The 24,703-nt window shown below is 44.6% G+C and overlaps 1 protein-coding gene across 6 annotated transcripts in view; it reads left to right on the top strand.

Annotated features, from left to right (window-relative positions):
• Window positions 1–19,820: 19,820 nt before the first annotated feature.
• LOC149318990 (inhibitor of nuclear factor kappa-B kinase subunit alpha-like) overlaps window positions 19,821–24,703 on the top strand; it is a 79,919-nt gene continuing 75,036 nt past the window's right edge. For 2 of the 6 annotated variants that reach the window (XM_089510880.1, XM_089510882.1), the window contains exons 1-2: window positions 19,821–19,973; window positions 21,689–21,783. In XM_089510880.1, the coding sequence (XP_089367006.1) occupies window positions 19,824–19,973; window positions 21,689–21,783 (245 nt within the window). In that variant the 5' untranslated portion in view covers window positions 19,821–19,823. The remainder of the gene's footprint in view (window positions 19,974–21,688; window positions 21,784–24,703) is intronic. The other 4 variants (XM_089510879.1, XM_089510878.1, XM_089510877.1 and 1 more) reach the window with 4 other exon arrangements.

Genomic DNA, 24,703 nt, shown 5'->3' with positions numbered 1-24,703 from the left:
TTTTTCAATGTTTGTATTTAATACGTATGTTTTTCTCTGTGTTTGTTAATTTCTATATGCTACTTCAAGTCTCAGTTTTGGGGACAAGCAGGATATTATAAATAAAAATCCATTCTAGTAAGGATGAAGCCAAAACATGGCAAAACTCACATTATCCCCAAGGCAGCTTCTGGGAGTGGGAGGAATAAAAGAATTGGCAAGAACGGTTCTCTTCTTTTAATTTTAAAGATGCCAAACAAAAAGTGCATACATTACAACTGTTAATCTCCCCATTGGAGTCAATAGAAAGAGATGACCTTTTTACATCCAAGGGTTGCCTAAAAGCAGTCCAAAGGTTAATCAACCTGCAAAAAACTTTTCTGTGAGCAGTCTTTAAGAATAAATTAGGCAAGGTCCATTTACACTTTATTTGAGTAGCATAGTCTAAATTATCGTAAACTGATTTACTTTGTTGCTATTAAAATACCTGTGATTTTGAAACTAACATGAACACAGATTGTTTAAATTTTTCACATCACTTTTAAAACATTACAAGAAAATAGAATTGTAAACTGTCACAAAACAAGCCTCCCCAATTTTCTAAGTTTTGTTTAGGAGAGATGGTAATTTTGTAAACAGGCTATTCACATGAAAATAGCTTGTGAAATTCCCCTTAGGTGAAGCAATCCCCCTCCCCCATTGCAGAAGAGAAATACACAGCATATGTGTTCTTGAGTTCCAGAGTTCATACAGAATGTATTAAGTTCATACTGAAGGACTTCACATTTTACTCAATACAAAAATACAGCAAAAGGATAGCCAGGCAAAATTTAAACTTATTAAAGGTTTATGATTAGTGTTAATAAATTTCTGCCTTTCTGAATCCTATTTCACTCTGATCACACTCCCACAACCGTATCAGTGTGCATATATACATGAAGTTTGTATATTGTTCTCTACTGTGTATCTGAGGAAGGACTGTAATCAGTTAAAGCTCGTGCTAAAAATTTGTTAGTCTTAATGGCGTTTTTCTAAATTCATGTAAAATGTGGTCCCAAGAGTTAGAAGTGGGTTGGTACAGCAGATCAGAATATGAAAATGAGCAGCAGACTTCACATTTCACATTTAATTGCCAGCTTTTGTTATCTTTGAAAATAACTTTGATAAACATCAACATCTAAAAATAAGACAATTAGTATGAAGATTGGCTTGGTGGAAGAGTTGGCAGTGATTGCTGAGCACTGGCAGTTGTTGTAATGGACAACAGAGGACTTGGCAGGGCAGTGTTGGGCAGCTGCTCTTGCCTTCTTCCCAGGCACAAGCGGCAAGTGGCTCTGCTGCAGCTTATATTGGCCCCTAAGGTCGGGCTTTAAGGCTTCAACTCTAATCATGCTTTCATGGAAGAGCGTTTCACTTTGAATTGTTAAATCTGAACCTAATGATTTAATGACACTAAAGTGATCAGTTGCACTGGTTTCATTTATCAGTTTAATATAAAATAGGGTGCTTGCTATGCAGCTAGTGAAGGTAGTTTGCGTGGATGTGTACAGTGCAAATCCAGATCTTGAAGTTAACTATGTTTGGACTATAGCACCTAGAATTACCCCAGGCAGCTTGCACTTGTATTATCCAAAAGTTACTTTTTCAAGTTCTTGGTTGTATTACATATAGGTGTAGCTGCCTTTTGTACTGAGTCAGATCAATTATCTGTTTTGGTCAGTAGTGTAATGCTACTATGCTACTATATGGCCCTCCAAATATTTCACTGCAGTTTCTATGGCACCTAGGAAGCACAAAACAGGAGACAAGCTCCATATGCTAAAATAGCCATCTGTTTATTCCTTTTAAAATAACACAGCATGATTTGGCCCATATGAGAAAGGGACTTCTTCAGGGATTAAAAACAAGCACAAATACAAATATAGATATTAAAAAGGCAAGACAACACTAAATAAACTATATCCCACTAAACCACATTGAAATACAATATGTTTCATATCAGAAATATATATACCCTTCCACAGAAATTACTAGAGTTGTCAACACAGGATCATTGAGTATTAAAATAACAGAGTCTACAGTATTTTGTTATATACACATATTCCAGATAGTAATTGAAAAGTAAGCACCAATGATAGGTGTTAGAATCAGAAGAATGTTCACAATTCCAGCGATTTCTGCTGAAGGTTATATATGTTTCTGATATGAAAAAATACTGTACTGTATTCCTATAATATTTGTGCATGCTTTTAGCTCCTGAAGAAGCCATGTTCATACAGGCTGAAATGCTTTTTTTTTTAAAGAAATAAAACAGTTGACCATCTTCCTAGCCAGCACAGCCAAGGAATGATGAGATCGCAGCCCAGTATCTGATGCACCACATGTTCCTCATCTCTACTCTTAAGGTCTCAAGGAAAAGTATTTTTCTGCATCTTGTAAGTGAGATCCTTTCAACTGGAGGAATTATGGGCAGGTACTGCTTAGAATTTTTCATGTATGGATGCATGAGATTAGCATGAATATTAAAGTCTTAGTTCTGTGAGCCCTCTCTATATTAATACAGGGCTAACAAAATGACTTCAGTTGAAAGGATAAGCAACAGAAATATGAAGTGCAAACAAGTAATTTCTAGTTCCTGTTTGATGCACAAATAGTTCTTTAACATATTCTCTGGTACACAAAGTCCTTATATGAGTACAGCTTCCACATCCAGAATAGGAAACAGGGTCATAGGATCAATTAGGAAACACATGCATTTCCTATTCACATTACTGTAAAACCACATCTGACTACTGAAATACAGATTTATATAACTGTACAATGAAAACTACTATTTTATTTACCTCCTTTTTCTTACCATGTTGTCTCAACTCTAGGTTTTTCACACTTGAATATACTTCATTATCTAAGTGCTTCTTCGATAGTAATACAGGGTGAGTCTCCCTTAGTTGAAATGCTTGGGATCAGAATTGTTTTAGATTTTAATTTTTTTTCTGGATTCTGGAATGTTTGCATACACTTAATGAGATATCTTGGAGGTGGGATCAAATCTAAAAACAGCATTAATTTGTGTTTCATATACACCTTATACACACAGCCTGGATGTAATTTTATACATAACTATTTTCCAATATTTTTTGTGCAAGAAACAAAAGTTTGTGTATGCTGAACCCCCAGAAAACAATAGTAGCACTATCTCAGCCACCGATGAAAATATTTTGGGAGTATGGTATTTTGGAATTCTGGATAAGGGAGACTCAACCTATAATACATTTCTCACAAACAAAACTCCCTTTGATTGAAGTGCCACAGTAGTAGTAGCTAGAATGAACCTGCAATCAAGTATCGATTAATATGATGACTGGATTCCCACAAAGGCAATGGTGGACAAATACATCCATCCTCTCCTCTTCAAAATGAAGCACAATACCATTAATATCATGGCATAATGTAAATTCTGACAGTGGTAGGAATGGCGTTTGACTTGAGCACTGTAGCACTTAGGCTCAGGGCAGGGACCCAGCTAAACCTGAGTGATTTAGCAGCTAATATGGCTTTCCACGTGATGCTGAGCAAATCATTGCCATGCAGTTGATGGCACCAGAAGTGAGATGGACTTTTATGTTTTGGTATCTGACAGCACCCAAAGGTTTCCAGATTTCCTTATAGGAACAGTCAATGTCCACGTTCAAATCCATATTAGGGAAAGGGGCAACATGGAACAGTTCTACAAGTAAATAAGAAACCAAAACAAAACACTAGGGCAGTGATTTAAGAAATATGCCCTTTGAAGCAAGTTGCCTTCTTAGAGTGAAAAGGAACTAGCAACACAGAGGAGACAAGTGGACAGATAGACTGGGTGCCAGGGCTGGGTGCCTGATGTCCATGCCCAATAGTTGTAACTGCCCTCAGCTGTGCCATTTCCAGAGGGTGTGTCTGGGTTTTCTGGGCTGCTCTCCCCACCTGATCTCACCCTGCCAGCAGCCATAGCTGCCGATGCTCCTGCGGCTGCACCCCCTGCTGCTGCAGCTGCCACCCATAATGCTGTGCCAGATGAGCCATAGCGAGGTGAAGACTTTGACCGCCTTGTAGTGCCCCGGGCACTACCCCGTGCTGCTCCTCTTGCACCACCCCGTCCTCCTTTGCCATTAATGTCTTCAAAGAAAATGGCAGCCAGTAAAATAAGAGTCCAGCAGACAGCAGTACTCCATTTCATCATCACAACAAAGTGGATCCGGCCTGCAATTAAATGGAAAGAGGCATATATGGGTACCATAAGAGTCTTTACATGTTTGCCACTATGTTTTCAGCAAAGAAATTATTCTGATCCTGCCTGGGTGTCTCTAGTTAATGTTCAAAGACACAGAAGCTCCATGCTTTCTAGTCAAGACTGATCAAACATCAACTGCTTCATGGTGCATTTTGTAGCTATCCTTTTTCTGTAGAGACAGTATTATAGTGGCCTGATGGATGAGTATAACTGTCTGTGGCAGCCCATCCCCTAAAAACCTGTACAAAATGGCCATATGGAAGTTTGCCCTCCAGATGTTATTGCAACTTCATTCAGCTCTAGCCAGCACGGCCCATAGTGTGGGATTGTAAAAACTACAGTCCAGTATCTGGAGAGCCACATTTTCCATTTCTCTGTACAGTATAAGATGAACTGAGAAGATTGGAGGAGAAATTAGTAAATTGAGGTGAAAAGGAAGGGAAGGGGGGCTAAGCTGGGGAGCAGAGGCTAGCCAATGCAGTGGACTAGAGGGAGGAATGGCCATTTTCTGCAACAAAATACAGTACAAGTTCAGGGGGATAGCACTGTATTTTAAATAAGCATGTGCCTAGTTATCTGAGACATGAATCTCTCCCAAGCAAATAGAGTGGGAAGGTTGTTATTGGATTGTATAGTATCCTTTATGACACCGCAAACACCCTTAGATTTGCATACATATACAGAGATTCCTCTTAATGGACTACTTTGTCTGGACTCCCCCCATTCACCCATACAAGCACACCGTTAGCAAACTAAAGCACACAAATGCTTTCAGTGGGCATGCAGATGTAGTCACTCACTCATTCCCTGTTCCCCACATCCTTTCCTTCCAAATAATTTATCTGAAATCTCATGCCTAAATCTGCCCTAGGCAGGCAGATAAATACACCTCTCTCTAAACATTTACAGCTCACGCCAACACAGTACATGTATGTGCCCTGTGTCACTTTCAGAGCAGCCATGCTTTGAAGGCATCCTTTTTCCCCTGCCGCCTCACTCATCCTTTTTGCCTTTCTTGCAAGAGCAGCAATCTGCCTCATTTAGGCAGATTGAAGGAAAACAGAAAAGACAGTATAATATTACAATTTCTTTTTTAAGCAGTTAATGTGAGTCTCTAGTACAGCTCATGTTGTTGCATTCTCTGCTCATCAGTAGCTTTATGACACCTCACAAAGAGACAGCACAAGGCAGCCATCCACATGATCCTCCCCCTGCCATTGCTTAGACTAAATCAGAAAACGCCACTAATAAATAATACAGTCAGCACTTCTTATACACGGATTTCTTATACACAGATTCAAGCATCCAGAGTTTGAAAATGTTCAAAAAAAGTATAAATTTCAAATACCAAACCTTGATTTTCCATTTTTTGCTATGTCATTATATTGAATGGAACTTGAGCATCCACAGATTTTTTTATCCACGGGGGATATTGGAACCAAACCCCATTGTATAACAAGGGTCCACTGTACACACAAACCTTCCTATGTTACACTGAAAACTAATGAATTACAGCCCTGGCCATTACAAGCCAAAATGCATTGTTCTTGCTCATTGCTGCCAAAAGCTTATTCACAAAAAGTAGAAGATGGAGGGTAGAGTCCCCATGGTGAACTTCCTCTAGGTAATTAACTGACTGGCTATTGTGCAAACAGAACACTGACTCTTCTTATGATTTTCATTGTAGACTTCTTTCTGTGTGTCTAGTTTGTGTGTAAAGTCCGTCTTTTCCTTTCCTGACAAACATTTTTTTAAAAATTAAGGTTTGTGAAATACATTAACTATTTGAAATACTACAAACAACATTGCTACATATCATTGAGGATTTTCAGACCTGGCTCAAACGTTGCTGAAAGGAACCAGGAACGTCCTTAAAAGGGCCAGGAAGGTGTTACCGAGTTTGGTTTTATATAAATTTTGGGCACCAAGCGATCAAAAACCATGACCCCTGACTGACCCCATCGCAAGCCAACATTACCCTAAAAGTGAGCTGACCACGTAGCCAGCCAGCCTTGCTGGACTTGGTCATAGGAAAAGGAAGATTTAAACCTTAAGAAACCAGTTCTGGGAGTTGCCCCACAAGTTTCGCAGGTGGCCCAAAGAGAAGAGGACAAAGAGATAGCCTCTCTCCTATTGAGCAAGTGATTCTCTTAAACAATTCTGCCATTTAGGTATTTGTCTCCCCTGAAAGGTGTCAGACCTCCTCTTTGTGTATCCATTGTTTAACTTTAGACTTAGACAAAAGATAGCCATCAAGACCTGTGTTCATCCGATAGCCATAGCCTGAGGATACGTTTCGAAGTATAAATAGGACCGAGATTTCTACCCTCATTGGGCTTGTTGAGCTGCAGTTCCAAACCTCAAAACCTTGCTTGCCGAGCTGCCGCTCCAGGCTTGAGTTCTCTGAGCCTTGGGCTCCGCTGAAATCACTCGAGCTAAGCCAATGCTCACTGTCTCTCCCGGGCCTCTAAGTTAGCTTTGCCCGCTGGAACTCAGCTCCTAGCCACCGCGGTCGCCGCTTGCTTTCCCCGTTCTCCCAGCCGTCCCCCATCCCTCACATCTGTCGCTTTGGAGAAGACTCCTAAGGTAAATATTTCAACAGTGCCTCTATCCTTTCTCTTTTACCCCCAAACTCTCCCCCTCCCTTGCTTTAGTATTGAATGTGTGTGTGCGTGTGTGATCCCTTTTGCTGTGTGAATTTAATAAATGTTTATATTTTTATTGCAGCTCATTGGCATTGGAGTCTCTGTTTCTTGGGGTTGGACTAGATGACCTCTGGTATACACATAGGGACAGGATCTGCTGCGTGTGTTGTTAAGACACGCCTCTTGTAAATTTGAGCTAATTAAATTCCCCTAATTCGATCCTTCCTAACAAAGGGTTTGTGTTTGAAAGCTTCTCCCATCACCATGGAAACGCTTCTCCCTGCTAGCGTTTCTGAATCGTTCCAGGGGAGTGAGTTTTCTATAGATGCAGCTTATGTGTTCATAGAAAACTCACTCCCCTGGAACGATTCAGAAATGCTAAGAGGAAGAAATGTTTCCATGGCTATGGGAGAAGCGCTTCTGGCTTTCAAACACAAACCCTTCCTGGCCCTTTTAAGGATGTTCCTGGCTCCTTTCAGCAACGTTTGAGCCAGGTCTGAAAATCTTCATTATAACAAATAACAATCCTTGCAAGCAATCCTTGTTAAACACATATGGCTATGCTTTCAGTTATATACGACAAGCCTTTGTGAAAGAACTGAAGGCAATATTATTATTATTTTATTATATCCTGCCTTTCTCCCAGTGTAGGGACTCAAAGTGATGATATCAAGGTTTATCACACAGAGAGTGAATTGGTAAAATCCCATGTAGAAATGGGATTTTAAAATCCAGGTATTGTCCAGTGTTTGATTTTATTTTTTCTGTTGTGACATAGATTTTATTTGGGGGGGGGGGCAGACTGTTAGAATCCTGGTTGTATTCTACCTGATACATGTTATATGTGTGTGGGGATGATGGGGGCTGGGATGCTTTTGCTATGGCTAGCTTAGATGTAGTATGTAGGAGTGGTACCAGGTGGCTGTTATCTAGTGTCCTTGAAGGCCTCTCTCAAAGGCTTGGAATGCAAGCTTAGAGCATAGAGGGATAGAAGCTATGGGGGATGAGTAATAGTGAGAAAGAGGTGGGGATTTTGCTGCGTGGGCTTTTGGCTGGGAGTGGAGTAGGCTTGGGCCCAGGGTACTTGAAGGACCGCCTCTCCCCATGTAATCCGGCCTGCACACTCAGGTCGGCAGGGAAGAATCTGCTGGAGGTCCCAATTGCATGTTATGCGAGGACCTCGCAACGGGCCCTCTCTATCTCGACCCCAAGAATATGGAATAATCTCCCGGACGAGCTCCGCTCCACCACATCTTTAGATACTTTTAAGAAGAACCTTAAGACCTTCTTCTTCTCTAAAGCCTTCCCCCCATGAGATGTCATTTTATGTTTCACCCCCTGTTGACAACCTTGTAATGTTTATGGATTTCCCCCACTCAGCTGGCCCTGTGTTGTATTGTGACTGTTTTTAAATGTTGTTTTAAATGTTTTTATCTTGGTGTATTTTTTATCTAAATTCTGTATGCCGCTTTGATCAAAGTTGGAAAAGCGGGATAAAAATAAACTTTTATTATTATTATTATTATTATTATTATTATTTATGTATTGCTTTTGCTGGGAGGGGTTAGTCTCAGCTTAAATGCTGAATGGAGTTGAATTACTGATCTTGGAACTATCAATAAAGTCCTGTTTATTCTTCATAAAGCTGACTGGTTGATTGTCCTGCATTCTGGTTCCACATTCTGACAGTATTCCATTGTCAAACAGCTCTGACTATTAGGCAGTGGCATCACAAGGGTTGGTGTCACCTGCTGCAGTAACTCATCGTGTCACACACACACACACACACCCATTGACCACCTCCCATATTGCACCCATACAGGATCCTAAGTAATGCTTTTTTGCACTAACGTAACTGGTAAATCATAATTCCCATATACCACTCAATGTCATGCAAATAATTATGACATAAACAACTAGCAAAATTAAAATTATACCTTCAAATTACAATATCATACACAAATCTTAAATGTATTTACAAATACATAATGAAGATCTGGTTCAAGTGTGATTTTTAAAAGAAAATTTTAAAAGGATTTAAAAAAATTAAATTTCATTTTAGAATTTCATTTAAAATTTTGAAATCTGGAATTTTAATTTTTAAAAAATCTGGGGCCTCTCTTTTCTCCTCCCACTAGGCTTAACCCCACTCCCACCATCTCTTGAAGACTTTTAAAAGGAAGCAGGTGAATGCCACGGCCCCTTTCTACCAAAAGATAGGCGTTTGAGGGGCAGTGGTGTCACCCTCCCCTTTTTAGGGTGTCACCTGGTGCGGTCCACATCCCCCAAGCGATGCCACTGCCATCAGGAAGTTCATCTTGAGGCTTTGGAGGAATCTCCTTTGCTGTATTTTGAATCCATTGCCCTGGGTCCTAGTCTGGAGATGTGGAAAACAAATCTGTTCCCTCTTCAGTGTGACATCCCATCAAATATTAAAATATGACCATTGTGTCCCCTCTTAATGGTTTCATCAGGCTAAACATTCCCACCTCCCCAAGCTGCTTCTTCCAGACCTTCCACCATTTGGTCACCCCCCCAGACATTCTCAACATCTTTCTTGAACAGAGGTGTCCAAAACTGGACACATTATTCCATGTGAAGCCTGACCAAAGCAGAATGGAGTGACACTATTACTTCCCTGATCTAGACTCTATGCTCCTGTTGATGCAACAAAGAATTGCATTGGCTTTCTTGGCTGCTGCATCACATTTCTGATGCATGTTCAGCTTGTGGTCTACTAAAACTCCTAGATCCCTTTCACATGAACTGTTTTCTAGCCAGGTGTCTCCCATCCTGTATCTGTGCATTTCATTTTTATTGCCTAGGTGTAGGACCTTACATTTCTCCCTGTTGAAATACATCTTGTTAGCTTTAGCCCAGCCCTCTAATTTGTCAAGGTCACTTTGAATTTTAATCCTGTGCTCTGGGGAACCCTTCCCAGTTTGGCATCATCTGCAAATTTAATCAGTGTGCTCTCTATTCCTTTACAGAAGTCATTGATAAAGATGTCGAATAGCACATGGCCCAGTACAGATCCCTGTGGCACTCTCCCCAGGATGAAAAGAAATCATTGGCGAGCACCCTTTGGGTTCGATTAGTCAGGCAATTAGTCACCTAACAGTAACAGATGGGTGACACCTGGCTGAATGAAACTACGTGTGAAAGGGATCTAGGAGTCCAAGTAGACCACAAATTGAACATGAGTGAACAGTGTGATGCGGCAGCTAAAAAGGCCAATGCTATTTTAGGCTGCATCAATAGAAGTATAGTGTCTAGATCAAGAGAAGTAATAGTGCCACTGTATTCTGCTTTGGTCAGGCCCCACCTAGAATATTGTGTCCAGTTCTGGGAGCCACAATTCAAAAAGGACATTGAGAAACTGGAGCGTGTCCAAAGGAGGGCGACAAAAATGGTGAAGGGTCTGGAGACCATGCCCTATGAGGAACGACTTAGGGAGCTGGGGATGTTTAGCCTGGAGAAAAGAAGGTTAAGAGGTGATATGATAGCCCTGTTTAAATATTTGAAAGGATGTCATATTGAGGAGGGAGCAAGCCTGGTTTCTGATGCTCCAGAGAACAGGATCCGGAACAATGGATGCAAGCTACAGGAAAAGAGATTCCACCTGAACATTAGGAGGAACTTCCTGACAGTAAAGGCTGTTCGGCAGTGGAATGCACTCCCTCGGAGGGTGATAGAGTCTCCTTCCTTGGAGGTCTTTAAACAGAGGCTGGATGGCCATCTGTCAGGGATGCTTTGATTGTGATTTCCTGCATGGCAGGGGGTTGGACTGGATGGCCCTAGTGGTCTCTTCCAACTCTACGATTCTATGATTCTAACACTGTCTATGTCACATTTTACTAGCTTGTTTACAAGAATATCATGAGGAACTATGTCAAAAGCCTTACTGAAATCAAGATATGCTACATCCACAGCATTCTCTTTATCTATCAAGCCTGTGACTCTTATAAAAAAAAAGAGATCAGATTAATCTGGCATGAATTGTTTTTGAAAAACCTGTGTTGACTCTTACTGATGACAGCATTGTTTTTAAAGTAATTACAAATCATCTATTAAATGATCTGCTCTAGAATCTTCCCTGGTTTTGATTTCAGACTAACTGAGCAATAATTATTTGGATCCACTTTCCCCCCTTTTTGAAGATGGGGACAATGTTTGCCCTCCTCCAATCTGTGGGGATTTCTCTGGTTCTACATGGCTTCTGAAATTACTTCTGTCAGTTCTTTTAATGTTCTTGGATGTAGGTCATCTGGGTCTGGTGACCTGAAGAGGAGTGAGGTGTTCCTGTACTACTTCTCTGCCTATTGTGTGTTTCAATATGATCAAACTGGTGCTATTTTTCTCAATAGAGGTAAACCTCGGTTAATGAAATAGACATGTTCATGGGAATTACTTCTTTAGCAGAAAATCTGGTGCTAGAAACAAAAATAAGATGAATTTATTTGTACATAATAATAAAGAGGAGACAGATGTTCAATATATTTCAAAACACAAAAGAAACCTAACAATATATAGTACATATGAAATCAAACCACCAGACCAGATAAGCCTTAGATTTAAAAAAAATTTAGATCTTCTAGAGCCTTCTATCTGTATTCTTCCAAAACAGAGCTAGATGTGATTTTTCCTTTCACCAGCCTCCACCGTTCTTGTGATTTCCATTTTGGTGGCTCTATTCACAGACGGATGGATTTGAAAAACAAAACTAGCAGCAGCTGGTGAAAGAGGCTTACCTGCTTTCCCCTTTTCTCTCTTAGTTTGCCAATGACACAGAGGCACCCTCAGCTAGAGTAGGGTCACCCGGGAAGAACCCCCTTCTTTCACACCAGAAGCTTTTATCGCACTCTTTACCTGTATTTATCTGTCTTTCTCCAGCCCACCCCCTTCCTCCCATTTCTGAGGTTGCAATAAAATTGTAGCCAGATGGAGGACCAAGGGGGGAGGGCATAAAAAGACCTTGGCCTTGGGCAGACTGGCTTTGAAGGCCGGCTTGGCGCATGGTGCCCACATGACGCCCCCAGGGCAGCCTGATGCCATGCGCCCTTCCACTGCTCTGCTGCCATGCCTCCACATGATGCAGCACCAAAGGGGCGCCTTACAGTCGTGGAGCCATGGCTATTGCACCCTTCGCAGGGCGCAAAAAGGAGACACTTTTGTGGCTCTTTTGTGCCCAGTGAAGGCCAGGTCGGGGTTGGCCCTGATCTGGAGAAAAGGGAGGTGGCCGCAGGCCCTTCAGGGCAGACCTTGCCCGAGGCTGCTTCCTTCCTCGCAGCCGCCGTTCAGCTCCAGGAGGGTCTGAGGAGTGTTTGGGGAAAGACCGTGGCGCTGCTCTTTCCCTCCTCACTGCCTCCCGGGCAGCAGCCAAGACCCAAAGCCCCGACCCTCAGCAGAGAAGGCTGCGGCCGGCATCTCCGCTCCCTTGCGACCCTCCTCCTCCTCCTCCTCAGGCTGCTGGGAGGGGAGACCCTTCCTTGGCTCAGGGAGGAGGAGGCTGCGGGGGGCTTGGCCATGTCCCGCGGGGCCTTCTGCTCTTCCGCGGAGCGGCTGCAGCTGAGGGCGAAGGAGGCAGCCCTTGCGATGGAGGCCGTCTCCTCGCCACCGGCTGCAGGAGCGGTGCTTCTGAGCCGAAGAAGGGCCGGCGCGGCCAGAGCCTGACTGCTCGGGGCCCCGGTGGGCAGCAGCAGGCCTTTCTCAGTGGCGCTTCCCTCAGTCTCTGCTGCTGCTGCCCCTGGGCGTCTGGGGCCGGAGCAGGGCTGGCCCACAGGCGGCACCTGGCCTCCGGCTGCCCGTGGCTGCCACTCACCAGAAGGGCACCTCCTCAGCCGCTGAGCCGGGGCTGGCTGCCTCTCCGCGCCTCCCTCCCTCCCTGCCTGCCTCCCTCTCCAGGGCTGCCCTCCTCGTTCCCCAATCCCAGGCCAGGAGGGGGCCGCCTCCGCAACCGCAGGGCTGCAGCTGGCCTCCTGCCTCCCTCCCTGGCGGCGGCTGAGAGGCCAGCAGCGCCGGGACTGGAGCCGTGGGCCCAGGCGCCCTCCTCCTCCTGCTCCTGCTCCTGCTCCTGCTCCTCCGGGGCCGGGCGCCGCTCCCTGGGACTCACCTGCCAGCGGCGCTCCGAGCGCAATGCGGAGAGGAGGAGGAGGAGGCTGCCGGGCGGCTGCGGGCCAGAAGCAGGGCGGGGGGGGGGAGCGTGACGCCGGGGACCCCTCCTCTCCCCTCCCGAGGAAGGCAGGCGCCCTAGGAAGCTCCGCCGCCTCAAGGGAGGAGGGTTGCTCTAGTCACTTGGTGGGGTTTCCCTGCTCTGCAAGAGCGTACTCTCTGAAGAGGCTGGCATGGAAGAGAGTGGGGCATAAACAGAATCATAGGAAAACACCACAAGGGCCAGAGTGTTCCCCAGAGTTTGGTCACAGAATCACAGAGTTGGAAGAGACCCCAAGGGCCATCCAGTCCGACCCCATTCTGCCATGCAGGAAATCACAGTCAAAGCATCCCAGACAGATGGCCATCCAGCCTCTGTTTAAAAACCTCCAAGGAGAGACTCCACTACACTCCGAGGAAGGAGTGTCTTCCACTGTCAAACAGCCCTCACTGTTAGGAATCTCTTTTCCTGGAGCTTGGATCCATTGTTCCGGGTCCTGTTCTCTGGAGCAGCAGAAAACAAGCTTGCTCCCTCCTCAATTTGACATCCCTTCAAATATTTAAACAGGGCTATCATATCTCCTCTTAACCTTCTCTTCTCCAGACTAAACATACCCAACTCCCTCAGTTGCTCCTCATAAGACATGGTTGCCACACCCTTCACTATTTCGGTGGCCCTCCTTGGCCATATGAGCCTTAATGCAGCTGAGGAAGTGGAGTATAGTCTAGGAAAGCTCCTGTTGCCTATTTCTTTCACTTAGTGTCAAAGGTGCTACAAGATCTCTCTATATATTAGTAGGCTAAGTATTTAATTGTTTGCTGTTGTGGGCCTTCAAGCCCTTTCCGACTTAGGACAACCCCATGGCTGGCCTGTCAGTTGGTGTGTTTCCTGGGGCTGAGAGTGTGTGACTCACCCCAAATGGCCTTTCCATGGCTGGTCTCTACAGTCATAGTCCAACACTCAAACCACTACACCAGGCTGGCTCTCTTAGTATATTTAATATACAGTGGGCCCTTGCTCTACGCTGAGGTTTGGTTCCAGGACACACACACACCACAGGTACCAAAATGCATGGATGCTCAAGCCCCATGAAATGCAATAGCCTAATAAGATGGTGTCCCTTATATAAAATGACCAAATCAAGATTTGCTTTTCAGAATTTATATATTTTCTTGTGCACCAATACTTTGACTGAAGCCCCCCTTGCCACCCCCTTTGCCTCGCCCTCTCTGACTGCCCTCACCCCACCCCCTGGTACCCCTTTTCCTCCTCCCTGCCCCCCTGGATCTTTCCACCCCCCCACCTCCTCACAGGGCATGACATTCCCACTTTGGGAATAACTGGTGCAGAGACATCAAAGACCGCGGGTCATTCTCTCTCGCCAAGTCCCTTTTATTTTTTCTGCCTATTATTGGGTTCTTGTACCATTGGCCACATCCCCTCTCTATTATTGAAGCTGTGTGCCCCCCCCCCCCCAGAATAGTCTCCCTTCCCCAAATAACTCAGTTTAAAGCCCTCCTGAACTGGCTTATGAGACTCAAAGCACATACCCATATCATTCTTTTGGGAAAGAAATAGCCTTGGTAGACTGCCTACTTCAAAGAAAGATGGGGCAAATTAGTAATGGATGCACAAAGTTGAGAGAGGCCCCATGCTCAATGCGGAAATCCAGTTAGAGCATCACCAGGAGGAAACTGTCTGGCGTCTTTTTGAAGATGTCCAGAGAAAGAGGACCCACCAATACTCTAGGTAATTGGTTTCATTGTCAAATGTCTCTTACCAGCAAGATAATCCTGCCAATGTTCAGTTGAGATCTATCTTCCCATAATTTCAAACTATTAGACCTGGACCTACCTTCTGGAGCAGCAGAAAAACAAACCTGCCCCCTCCTCTCTCTGACAGCCCTTGAGGTGCTTAAAACATGCAATCATGTCACTGTTCAGTCTTCTCTTCATGGGGCTGTATATGCCCAACCTCTTCAACTCTTCATCATGTTCTGTTTTCCATACATATATTATCCTTGTTGCCCTTCTCTGAACCTGCTTCATCTCATACTTAAAATGAGGTGCCCAGAACTGAATGTGGTACTCCTGATGAGGCCTCAGTAGTGTAGGGTATAGAGGGACTTTTATTTCCCCTGTCTTGGAAACCATTAATGTAGGCTAAAATATTATTTGCCTTATATGCTGCATCATCAACATTGCTAGGTCATGTTCCGCTAACGATCAATAATCCCAAGGTCCTTTTCACAAGTACCCCATCCTGTAAGTGTGCATTTGAGTTTTGTGGCCTAAAACTAGAATTTTGCCTTTGCCTTTGTAGAATTGAATTCTATTAGTTTTCTAGTTTATCAAGGTCCTTTGAATTCTGTTCCTATCTTCTAATGTGCTAACTGTCTCTCCCAGTTTTGTGCCACCCACAAACCTGATAAGGATTCCCTCTACTCTGTCATCTAACTCATTGATAAAAATATTGAAGAGTGTTGGCCCCAGGACAGAACCGTGTGCCACTCCACTTGAGACCTTTTTCCAGTTTGAAGTGCAGCCATTGATGATCTCGATAATAATTTTTATTTATTTCTTGCCTCTCCTTAACTTCTTTTTATTTTTTTATTTATTGCATTAAAAACCTATAACAATAAAGCAAAAAAGCATACACAAAAAAGAGAAGAAAAACAAATAAATCAACACATATAATTACAAATACATATATCACAATACAACAATAAAGGTCATACATCCACAAACCTAACACCATACATATCTACTAAACATATACAACATTCATCCTAACAAAAACCGCAAAAAAGGTAACTTCCTGAATTCCAACCAAGTGAGATTTAACATAAATTTCTTCCTTTCCAAACTTATTCCAGTTTCAGCGCAGGGCACTGTGACGAACTGACTTATAAACCAGCCAATCAGAAGCCAGAGATCCTAAGCCAATCAGGTGCTGGCTGAGGAGTGAAGATTCCAGTGGCAATTGGGTTGAGTCAGTTAGGGTTTGGAATCCTGAGGGATGAAGCTGGAGTTCAGTGGGGAGATAGTTAAGATTAGAGGGAGGGAACTGTAGAGTCCAAGAGAGGGCTGGGTTCCGATAATTCCCGAGGGAATAGTTAGTGAGGAAACTATTAGGTCCAGAGAGGGACAGACAGTAGTAGTTCTGGAGAGTCTAGAGAAGAGAGACTCAGTGTAGCCAGACTCAGGACAAGGGTTTTGGGTTACATAATTTCTTGAGTGATAGTATAGCCCAGTGCTTCTCAATTCTTTTCTGTCATGCCCCCCTAGGAAGAAGAAAACATTTCGCGCCCTCCGCGCGACTGTAAATAGTATAATTTGTCTATAAAATTTTTATAAGTACACCTCTGCATAACAGAGCCTCGTGCCCCCCTTTATGGAGCCTCGCGCCCCCCCCCGGGGGGCCTGCCCCACTATTTGAGAAGTACTGGTATAGCCTGTGTGGCAGAGATAATAATATAGAGTTAAAACCAGACCTGTATATATGTAACAAAAGAAGACATAGTAACAACCTCATGATCAAGTTATCTTTGCCTATTCTGTGTTAAAAATAAACTTTTATTCTTGTTTAACTATCCACTTGGCCTGTGTTTTAACATTCATCCACGCTACTGGCCTTCAAAACCCAAAGGGGTATTGGGTCAAAAGAAAGAAAGGATTGTGAGGTGGTGGGGAATCGTGACAGGTACAACATGCTAAAATATATACATTTTCATCCTGGGTAGTAGTGACTAGCAATGTGCCACAGGATTCCCTGGGCCCAGTGCTAATCAGCATCTTTATCAATGATGTGAATGAAGGCATAGAGAGCCTGCTTATCAGTTTGCAAATTACACCAAATTAGGTAGCTAATACCCCAGAGGATAGGATCAGAATTCAAAATCTTAACAGAGTAAAGAACTAGGCCAAAACTAACAAAATCAATTTCAGCACGGACAAATGTAAGGTACTACACTGACAGCAGAAAGAATCAAAGGCTGAGATATAGGAGATGACACCTGGCTTGACAACAGTATCTGTAAATGGGATCTAGGAGTCCTAGTAGACCACAAGCTGAACACGAGTCAACAGTGTGATGCATCAGCTAAAAAAGCCAATATGATCATAGGGCTGTATGGTGTCTAGATCAAGGGAAATAATAGTGCCACTGTACAGTCAGCCCTTCTTATACACGAATTTTTTATACAGAGATTCAAGCATACACGGTTTGAAAATGTTCAAAAAAAGTATAAATTTCAAATATCAAACCTTGATTTTCCATTTTTTTAATAAGGAATACCATTTTGCTATGTCATTATATTTAATGGGACTTGAGCATACACGGATTTTGTTATCCACGGGGGATCTTGGAACCAATCCCCAGCGTATAGCAAGGGTCTACTGTATTCTGCTTTGGTCAGGCCTCACCTGGTAGACTATGTCCAGTTCTGGGCACTACAGCCTGTTACAGACTGCCAAAATAAAGCTGCTTGGGGTCTCTTTGGAGGTATGCTGTTTAAATGATGCATGCACCCTAAGAATCCGGAAGCTGCACCAAAGCCGCACTCCAGTGCTTAGGAATGGAGTGTGGCTTTGGTGCGACCTCCAGACTCTTAGGACCCATGCATCATTTAAATAGCATACCTCCAAAGAGACCTGAAGCAGCTTTATTTTGGCAGTCTGTAACAGGCCAACAATTCAAAAAAGATTTTGAGAAGCTAGAGCATGTGCAAAGGAGGCAACCAAAATGGTGAAGGGCTTGGAAACCATGCCTTATGAGGATAGACATAGGGAGCTGGGTATGTTTAACCTGGAGAAGAGATGGTTAAGAATGATACTCCTGTTTAAGCATTTCAAGGAGTGCCATATTGAGGATGGAGGAAACTTGTTTTCTGCTGTTCCAGAGAATAGGACCCGGAGCAATGGATTCAAACTACAGGAAAAGAGACTCCACCTAAGCATTAGGAGGAACTTCCTGACAGTAAGAGCTGTTCCACAGTGGAATATATGCTGCCTTGGAGTGTGGTGCCATCTCCTTCTTTGGAGGTTTCTAAACAGAGGCTGGATGGCCATCTGTCGAAGGGGGTGCTTTGATTGTGAGTCCCTGCATGGCAGAAGGGGGTTGGACTGGATGGCCCTGTCATCTATTCCAACTCTGTAATTTTATGAAATCCAATAAGATTACCTTGTTTTTTGTTGTCATGTGCCTTCAAGCTGTACCACAGTACATTTTGCAGAATGCATCACACAACACCATAGCAAAGGATATGCATTTAAACAAGGTGAGTTTGGGTGGGATGTGAGATAGGGTTACTTATTGCTTTCAATCATATTTTAATCTCACTTTTTGGTCAGGGAATTCTCAACGCAATATACATTTCACTTCTGTTCAAGCTGCATCTTTACTGGTGGTGTAGTGGTTATATGCTGGTACTGCAGCCACATGTGGGCTCAACCCAGGACTGCAGGGTCTACTCAGCTTTCCAATGAGTACCCAGCTCATTGGTGGCAACTGGCTTACACATTGGTAACCACTTAAGATTGAGTGCTGAGTTTTGTATGAAGCAGTATAAAAATGTACTTGTTATTGCTATATAAGTTAGGCTGACAGAAGTGACTGGTCCTAGCCCATCTGTAAAATTTCTGATTGAACAAGGATTTGAACCCAGGTCTTGGTGGTCCATCCACCATCCCTTACTGCTGACAATATTTAACTATCTGGACCCTCTCTCTCAGTAAGAGCAATCTGAAACAGGCAATATTTTGCACATATCTGTGTCCTTTTTTAGTGGAGCATAAACTTCTCCGGTGTAAGGAAGGATGGTGGTTCTTCTGAGTAGATGGATGGTGAGGGGAAAGCGAGGCAGAGCGAGGGGACGCTTATCTTGGCAGTCCCAAAACAAAGGCCTGTTTATTCTTGTTGTTGCTGTGAGCTGTCTCTGAGGCAACCTTGTGGATGAGGTGTCTCCAAGTGCATAAACCTCCCTGGAGTAATGAAGAGAAATGGTTTGGAGTGGATGGATGGATGGATGGCTGGCTGGCTGGCTGCCTCCTGTTGCATTCTGGGGTTTGTAGTTTAAGGAGGGGCCTTTAGAGAATCCTCAGCCAGAGAGCCCTTAGGCCTCTCTGGACTACAAACCCCAGAATGCAACAGGAGGCAGCTAGAGCAGCCAAAGCAGAATAGCAGTGCTTTAAGAGGGCAGTGCGGTAATATGGCTGATTTCCCAAAGTCCTCTATGTGCGATGGGTGAGGTTTGTGGGACATTAGGGCCTAAAGCGTCAGAGCCCGACAGTCCCTCGACGGAGAGCCTCCAAAGCTTCCTCGCTCAGTTCAAAAGACCTCTTCATCTTGTAAAGGATTGAGGCCAGGTCCCATTTCGGGGCTACTAACTCAGAGTGGTCCCCAAACTGTCCCTTTAAGGGATGTCGGACTCCAGCTCCCAGAATCCCAGGCTATTGGCCGACATAGCCGAGGCTTCTGGGAGATGGAGTCCAAAATCTCTTAAAGGGAACAGTTTGGGGACCGTTATCCTAATTCAAGGTCCTGGGTCTAAAGATGGCCAGGCAGACGGGACATAAAGAAAAAACACCTCAGCGGAACTGGCAGCAGTAACCGGAAGTCAGTGTCGCTAGTCTCCCGCTTTGTTTGCCCTGTTCCACCATCACTTCCGCCCCTGGCCCTAGTCCCGGAAGCGGCGGTGCCGAACACCGGAAGTCCTGGTGGCTGTCTTCCGGGGTCTCGCGAGCGCTGTTCCGGTGCTGTGGGGCCCAAGCGGGGCGCGATGGAGAGGCTGGCCAGCAGCAGCAGCAGCAGCGTCGCCGCCGGGGCCGGGCGCGGAGGGCCGCCGGGGTTCGCCGCCTGCGATCCGTGGGAGATGCGGGAAAGGCTGGGCACCGGCGGCTTCGGCAACGTCTCCCTCTACCAGCACCGGGTGGGTCTCCCCTCCGGGACTGCGTTCCAGAAATGGTGTCCTCCTAAGCCCCGGGAGAAGCTCCCTGCCTGAGGACGGCCCTGGTCGCGGGTTGCCCCGGGCGGCCTGAGCGCTCCTGCTCCCCGCAGGCGGTGAGGGGAGGAAAGGGTGCCTCTCTCCCCGCCCTCCCCATTTCTTCCTCCGAGGCAGGCAGTAAAGAAGGAGCAAGAGACGGCGAGGGGCGTGGAGGCCGGGTCCCAGGGGGCCTTTGAGGGCAGGGGTGGCTCAAGGGGAGGCGAGGGGAGCCGGAGAGGCCAGGAAGACGGGAGCCTTTTGCCTCTTGCAGAGACTGCCCTGGAGCACGTCCAGAGAAGGGACAACAAAATGGTCTGGAAACCATGCCTTATGAGGAGAGACTGGGGGAGCTAATTATGTTTATCCTGGAGAAAAGGAGGCGACATGGCAGCCCTTTTTAAATACTTGGAGGGATGTCACATTGAGGAGGGAGAGAGCTTGTTTTCTGCTGCTCCAGAGAACAGGACATGGAACAGTAGATAGACACTCCAGGAAAAGAGATCCCACTTCAACATTAGGAGGAACTTCCTGAGAGTCAGGGCTGTTCAACAGTGGAACACATTTCCTAGGAGTGTAGTGGCGTCTCCTTCCTTGGAGGTCTTTAAGCAGAGGCTGGATGGCCATCTGTCAAAGGGGGTGCTTTGATGGAGAGTTCCTGCATGGCAGAAGGGGTTGGGCTGGAGGGCCTTTGCGGTCTCTTCCAACTGATTCTATGAGTCAATGGATTTTATCACAAGGGGGGCAATTGGGAGCATCAACAGTGATTAACACGTTACAATCCCACAATTACGCTATTAGTTTTCACACAACATCAAGGTGAAAGCTGATTAAAAGTGCATTAACCCGTGAACAACCAGGCAAGAAACAACAGCAAATCATTCACAGGATTTTCCTGTGAATGACGTTTTGCTGTTTATTGTCTAGTTATTCACAAGATAATAGCTCTTGTGTTAATCTCACTTTAATCATGTTTTAATGTAATAGCACAATTTTCTCAAGTTAATCACATTTTAAAATCCCAATTTCCCCACATGTGACCTAAGAAGGTGAGCTCAATCCTTTTGCCGTCTGGCACCACCACTGGCTCCCTGTGTCTTGTGGACGGCCTGCTGTACCATTCATTCATTTATTTAATATATTATATTATGTTTATTGTATATTCTGCCATTCACCCAATGTGGGATTCAATACAGGATAGCGGACTAGGTAATCCTCTGATTTAGCCTGGTCCTTATTATATTATCACCTTATTTATCTACTAATACACGTTCTGAAGAAAACTAACAACCTAGGTCCAAAACACACTGCAGAAATAATCCAGTTTGAGACCGCTTTAACTGCCCCTGGCTCAGTGATAGGGCATCTTTGGAATAGCAGTTTATTGTGGCACCAGAGCTCTCTGACAGAAGGCTAAATGTCTCACAAAACTCCCTGTTCCCAGAATTCCCCAGCAATGAGCCAGGGCAGACTCAAACTGGGTTATTTCTGCAGTGTGTTTTGGACCTTAGGCAAAAGTCTGAAATACCCCACAAGACAGCCAGGATTTCCTGCAGGTAAGGCTCTGAGATGCCCTCAAATAGGCCATGGACAGTTCCTTCCTGCTGCAGAACATGCATTTGCCACTGTGGTCAACTGATAAAATGCTTTTCTCTACATGACAGGATTTGGGTACAAAGTTAGCAATCAAGTCTTGTCGCCTGGAACTAAGTGTGAAAAACAAAGATCGGTGGTGCCATGAAATTGAGATTATGAAGAAGTAAGTTCCTTTCTTTGTATTTTTCAAGACATGTATTTTGTCTATATATATATGTGGCTGGCATCCTATTGGTTAGTTTCATTTAAGCCAGGTACACCATGAGAAGGGATGATACCCCCTGCCCCCAGAGGAGAGAAAGAAACTGCCACTACTGCCAAGGTGAAAGAGAAATGGGAGCCCCTCACCTTCCCTAGAGGTGAGGTCCTCCCCCTTTTGTCCTGCCTATCTTCCTGCCTCCCAGCATCGGAGACAGCAGGGATGGGGGGCTTGGGCTGTGTCGAGCTGACCTCAAAGAGATGGGGTAACTTCTGTAGTAGGCCTAGATGGAGTGCTGCACTCACAAACATGCTGCTGTCATTGGATAATATGGAGTGCAGTGGTCTGCATTTTCTTCCCTGGGGGGAGGCAGAACCAAATCCCTGCGCATGGGAAGGGTCGACTGTACTGTGTGTCCCATCATACACTGATCAGTCCAGCATTCCTTCCTTTGGGACCTGATATAAGGATGCTACATATCTGTATCATAAATCCCATATTTTCTCTGTTCTGTCAGTGACGGGAAAAATTCAACATACTCATATCTTTTTAAAATTCTTTCATCTGTCTGTCTGAAGAATCATCATCTTGCTATTATTTGCACAGGCTTTGCAAGGGGGAGTACACATCAACAAGCATTGCATGTATAGGCCTACTAATATCCAGTTACCATAACTACACCAAGAAAAAGTTGTTCTAACCATTTCTGGTTGGGCAACCAGTTTGTCAGCCACAAAATATCCATTCTAGTATCCTGTTTTGAGTGGAACATCACTTCTTGAAGTTGTCTTATTTTAACCTCAACCAGTTGGGAATTGTCTGACAGATTGGAAAAGCATATTCCTTTCAACTATTGGTACCCATCATTGTGTTCAGACATCTTAGCTTCATTACAGTCATCCCTTCTTATCCACGGGGGATCTGTTCCAGTCCCTCCCTGGATAACAAAAAACCATGGGGTATCAAGTCCCCTCATTTACTGTGGCTGCACAACATGCGTGCAGTTGCTGGTGTGACCATGTGCATTTAAAACACTGTGGGTTGCTGTCTATGGGAAGCTCAGATCCGCAGATGGCAAGTCCACAAATAAGAAGAGCCTGCTGTAGTAAACTTGGAAAACCTTTTTCAGAAACTAAAACTGTTCCCAGCAGATGTAGGTTATCAGGTGTGAAGTATAAGCAATTACATAATATAATTAAAGCATATAACAGTTCAAACTTTGACTGGACTTACACCCCACGCGGGCGCACTGTACTGTCAGATGACAATGCTACAAAGATACTCTTTGTGGGTGAACAAACCCCCAACTGTCAAGTGCGGGTAGGATGGCAGAACCAGATGACTAGAGAATGGAGATTACATTGTAGACATACATATATCTTTACTTCTGCAATGTATTTGATATGGTTCCCTGTGATATACAAACTACATTTAACCATCTTGTCAAGAAATACTGTATATACTCATGTATAATTCTAGAAATTTGAGCTAAAAACTGACCCTGAAAACCTGGGTCAAATCTATGGGTCAATGCAAGTGCTGTACCTTAAAAAACAGGAACCATCCCCCTCTTTGAGTAGAGTGGCAAAAGGTAAAAGCTTAGTCCATCCCGGGAGAACCAGTCTAGTGCAACTCCACCAGCACCTGAGCAGCGTTCCGAGAGGGGAGGCGCCGGTGGGAGCAGCGCCTCATAAGCCAGCCTGCCGGCCCTCTCAGAAGATGCCGTGCCTGGGACCTGCGGTGTTGTGCACCTGTGCACCTGCGCAAGTCCACCAGCGTTCTGAGAGGGGAGGCTGTTGAACTCTTGTTGTATGGCAGGTAACTGTGATTGTAACAGCATTGATTCAAGTTGTCAAGGGTTAAAAGCCAGACTAGCACTGAAATGTTTAGATGTGTGTGACCATGAGCAATCAGCCTTTGGAGGACAAAAGCAAATGAGCTAAAGCTGTTGCTCATAGGTACAAGGCCATTCTACTGCCTACGTGCAGCAAGCCTGGAAATGAACATGTGTCTGTTTAAACAAAGGGACAAGTTTCAATGTGACACAGGAAGGGGGTGAGTTTGTGGGACCGCATGACATTGTGTGTATATAAACTCAGGGACTTCCGATGAGTAGTGTGGGTTGAGAAATAGAAGTTGGTTGTGTAGTTCTGCGTTGGTTGTTTGGTTTGTTTGGCTTACTTGCTAATTAGCTTACTTGCTGTTCACCGCTATGATCTTTGGAATAGCGGTATATAAATAAAACAAATTATTATTATTATTATTATTATTTGCACTCTGTAAATAAAGATAAGCACTTTCGAGAGCCTGGCTTGTCTGGTCGTTAATCAGCAGAAGCCTACAGTGGTGCTGGAGAGTTCCCGACGGTTGCTGCATTCCTTCATTCCTGGAAGACATCCATCTGCTGTCATCTTCACTGAGGGCTGTGAACACATTTCCGAAATTGTCAGTTATACTCTGCTATATTCTGACACAGGTTTGGGAGCTGCTATCACAGTAGTGCGGGGCAAGGGGAGATATAGCGGTAACAGGGTGGGTATGAGCTATAAAGGAAGACGAGATCGATGCCTAATATCTATCTCACCTTCCTCCCTCCTTGTTAACCCTAGAGAACTGAGAGTCGTCCCAACCATACCACAAATTCTTTCTCTGCTCCTATGTAATGCCAGGTTGGTTAGGAATAAAGCCCACATAATCTATGATCTCTTGGAAGATGAAAAGGCTGACCTGGCTTGTATCACAGAAACTTGGTTGGGTGATGAGAGTAATGCATTTTGGACCCAGGCCCTTCCAGCTGGTTACACTGTAAAGGAGCAGGTTAGGGAAAGTGGGTGAGGGGGAGCGATTGCCTTAGTCCATAAGAATATCTACGCCCTAACTAGAA

This window comes from Sceloporus occidentalis, unplaced genomic scaffold (assembly GCF_023333645.1).
Source record: "Sceloporus occidentalis isolate IW3139 unplaced genomic scaffold, rSceOcc1.0.p SCAF_2, whole genome shotgun sequence".
NCBI classification, from domain to species: domain Eukaryota; kingdom Metazoa; phylum Chordata; class Lepidosauria; order Squamata; family Phrynosomatidae; genus Sceloporus; species Sceloporus occidentalis.
The sequence above is the reverse complement of the archived record's forward strand: the minus strand, read 5'-3'. Positions and strand labels throughout refer to the sequence as shown.